We start from the raw sequence: 4,149 nt of genomic DNA on the forward strand, positions 1-4,149 counted from the left end.
CCTTCCTTCCTTCCTTCCTTCCTTCCTTCCTTCCTTCCTTCCTTCCTTCCTTCCTTCCTTCCTTCCTTCCTTCCTTCCTTCCTTCCTTCCTTCCTTCCTTCCTTCCTTCCTTCCTTCCTTCCTTCCTTCCTTCCTTCCTTCCTTCCTTCCTTCCTTCCTTTCTCTATCAATCTTTTTTCTTAATAAATCTGAATGAATATTGGCTCCAGAACATGGCAGAATAGACATGTGATGTGTCATCAGTCAGCTATAGGAGGAAACAAGCAACACAGTCTTTGATGTGTTTTCCCATGTTACCCAGAGTTCAGCAAACAAGGTCCTAAAGGTCCCTTGAGTATTCCATGTTTACTACAACAAACATGCCTTTTAGTCATAAGAAATTAATCTGGTGTATGCATAAGGGATGCATATTTGTATGACTGTTCAGCTGTAATTGTCAATAATTTATTAGCCTCTAAATGTACAACAAATGTGCTTTTTTACCCATGAGCTGTCTGAAAATCTCTTTCATTTTCTCTCTCCCCCTTCCTGGTTCTTTCGCTCCTGCTTTCTGCTCTTTTTATTCCATTTAACATGAACAAATATTGTTACCCTTATATTCCAAAAGCTTTTCTTCATTCCATTTAATGAATTCAGTTTTGGCAAAGAAACAATCAGTTTCTTCCAGCGATACCAGAACTGTTTGTATTGTAATTGAATTGTGTCTCTAAGAACAGGAGGCAGTAGTTTCTTCCTTATTTCATAAAGAAAAAAAGAAACATGAAACCATTTCTTTCCTAGCTAATCTGTTTTTGCATTGGTCCTGCTATAGGTGCCGGGGTTCCTCAGTTCCAGCCAATTGCACTGAACGGTCGTATCCAGCTTCTCACAAATGGTTCCTTGCTGATTAAACATGTGCTAGAAGAAGACAGTGGATACTACCTCTGCAAGGTCAGCAATGATGTGGGAGCAGACGTCAGCAAGTCCATGTACCTCACTGTTAAAAGTAAGAACTAAAACACTTCTCTGTGATCCAGATATTACCATTAAGTGACAAGGGCTTGCATATTGCATCCTTAGGTTAGATGAGGGAAGTTGTTTTTGTTGTTTCTAATTTCTCACTGTTATTCATCTGCATGTGCTAGCACGTGGAAGGTCAGTATGGTTAAGAAGACATATTACATACTAAAAGGACAAAAGGAGATTTAAAGGCATGAAGGGTTAACACACGGTTAATCCTTTCAGCTTGCCTGGGCTGCATTGAGCAAACAGGAATTGCAATGGGCCAGATATAAAATGTGCATTAAACCTATTGTAAATAAGCAACAAAACTTATTTTTTAATATATATTTTTATTAGAACATAAAAACAGAGCAACAAAAACATAAAACTAGCGGGATGTTTAAATTTAAAAAAATAATAATAATATGTATTTTTTTAATCAAAATGGAAAAAATGGCTGCATCTTCTTCATTGTTCGCAGGACTGTTTTTTTTTATTATCAATCAAAATGCATGACGTTATTTGCCATGACTTGAGCTTACCATAATTTTAGTTTCATTTCAAATGCTGTTATGTCTGAAATATAGCGCAGATGAAGTAACTTTCATCTTGACGGCACATGTTTAACTCATTCAAATGAGCAGACAAATCCACCAAAAATACTAAATCTGTGAGCCATTTTTAATCTTCATGTTCTGGCACGAATTTTCCTTTTGATTCCATAAAGGACTTGATTTTACTTCGCAAAGCCTTTTTAGCATTTTACCCCAACTTTGCCATCTTCCTTCAGAAAAGTAAACCACCTCATAATCAGCACCCATACTTTTTTTTTTTACCAACCATTACCGGGTCACCATCAGTAGCTACATCAGATAAATTGACAAAAGTTAAAGAAAATCGCTTAAATGTATTGTTTTAGTGCTTCATACATATCAAGAGATTTAGTTGTGTCTTTCAGTAGCACCAAATAAACCATTTCTTCAGTGATACTGTATTCTTTATTAGTACCTCTAACAAAAATGGCAAGTTGAGCCGTATCCGTAGCATCAGTTTTTTCATCTATTGCCAAAGCATAAAATTTGAGATTAGCAACTTTACTCTCCAAAATTTTTTTGATAGATTTTCCTTTTTCTTCAGTTCACCTGCCTATAGAATAGTGAGACAAACTGATTTTAGAAAATTCTGTTTTCTTATTAGGACACATTATATCTGTTGTGCTTTCAATACACTGCCTAACAAACTCACCATCATCATTTTGATTTTTTTGCACTCAATATTTCTGCCACATAACTAGCTTTTATAACAGAGTCCATTTGAGTTTTAACTTTCTTGAAAACATATTTTGTTGAGGTTACAGACTCCTTTCAGTTCAGCTATTTTGTCTTTATGAAGTCATTGATATGAATCGAATTTGGCAGCGTGTTTCTGAATACAGTGTCTTTTCAAATTGTAATATTTTATTTCCTTGCAAATTAACCACAGTGCTGTATTATTTATCAGTACTGCACTGTGCCCTCTCCATGTCCCAGGGATAAGCTGGGCTGCCTGATGGGGCAAAGCTGCTGCCATGATGATGCAGCAGTGGGGGGTGTGGACCGCACTACCAGCTGAGCTGAGTGCAAGTGGTCTGCAGGCCATGGGTTGGTTGGGCATGCCTGGGTTCACATCTCATTTCAAAAATTTATATCCTGTTTATTAGATACAGTTGAATAATGAAGGAGAAGTAAAAAAAAAATTGATCAAAGGACAAAAAAAACCCAAAAAAACCTGAGAAACAGAAGAAATGCCAACAGCAACTCTTAAGAACCTTGTAAATAATAATAATAATAATAATAAAGAGATTAAAAAAAAATCAATTCTTAAGATACAACACATAAATACAATTGGTACAGTTGGTACAGTTGCAGTAGATACCACAGTACAAGATATTATATATAATTTAACAGTACTCATTTTGACTCAACCATTGACAGATAACTTTCAGAAAATACAAACATTCTATTAAATCTGGAGTTTATACATAACCTCAGCCTGCCTGCAATTTCTAAGCATAAAAAACAAAACAATCTAGTTTTTAGGTTCATGTTAGCTGTAACTCCAAGTGTGAACATGGCTTAGAATATAGAGGAAAGATTATGAGAAAAGAAAATAAAATATAATTTCTTACTGAAGAGAAAAAGAACCCATTGGCACTCCAGTGCACCAGGTTCTTAGGTGACCTTTTTGAAAAGTGTTGAAGAAAACCCCCACGCCATTCACATTCATGCTTACAGGATACTTGAAGATTGACTGATTTCCTTGCAGTTTTGAGATGATAACTGGCTTGACAAAATTATTGCCCTTAGAAATAATAATAAGTATATATTTCTGAAAGTAAAGAAAAGCCAACTTTTTCTCCATTGGAGAGCTATCTGTAAGACCACAAATGTTTAGAGGTGTTCATTTGTAATAGTGTCAGAGAATGATAGCTAAAGAAAGGAAGAGTATCAACCCTACTATATTTGCAGACCCCAGAACCTCCACTCTCATTTATCAAACTAGCTGTGTTTTCTCCAGAAAAAAAACCCACGATATTTCATGATATTCCAAACCTCTCAAGCAAGTACTTTAATTACATATTTCTTCGGTGGGTCCATTGAAGTTCCAGCTTCTGTGGCTTCCATAACTGGGCATTTCTGGGCCAATCTTCAGCTGTGGTAGTGATGCACTGCTGTAATATGCTATAGAAAAACAGCTTTCCTCTGGTTGGCAGCTATGCACACTGCCTGTCTGATCACTGCATGCAGTTTCATGTGTGATAAAAGAGCATCTCTTATCAAATAAGAGCAGGAGCTTCCCTGGAGAGTCAGTTGCTGTTTGAATCTAATGAAAAGCCCTCTGGCTCTGAGATAGCAGGCAATCACGTGTCTGTACTCCCTCACACATCTACTAACACACGTACTGTTCCCAGCATGGCTATTAGAGCAGATGCTGTTAGTGTGTTGGTGCTGGCATAGAAGAAGCACAGCTCTAACTGTAATTAAACACACATTAAGAGCAAGCTGTGTTAGGAAGCGACTTCAGTGGAAATATGCCATGATGGACTTCAGGTATACTTGGATCCCCATTCCTGGTGACGTGATTATGGTGCAAAATCCTTGCACCAAATCATATAAAGAAACTCCAAAG

At 36.8% G+C, this 4,149-nt stretch overlaps 1 protein-coding gene across 1 annotated transcript in view; it reads left to right on the top strand.

Annotated features, from left to right (window-relative positions):
* DSCAM (DS cell adhesion molecule) overlaps positions 1–4,149 on the top strand; it is a 370,474-nt gene that overhangs the window by 231,809 nt on the left and 134,516 nt on the right. The window contains exon 9 of the mRNA XM_042867346.1: positions 812–985. Within this exon, the coding sequence (XP_042723280.1) occupies positions 812–985 (174 nt within the window). The remainder of the gene's footprint in view (positions 1–811; positions 986–4,149) is intronic.

The sequence above is a fragment of the Lagopus leucura genome, unplaced genomic scaffold, assembly GCF_019238085.1.
Source record: "Lagopus leucura isolate 7727_CA_CO unplaced genomic scaffold, USGS_WTPT01 Super-Scaffold_100001, whole genome shotgun sequence".
NCBI lineage: Eukaryota > Metazoa > Chordata > Aves > Galliformes > Phasianidae > Lagopus > Lagopus leucura.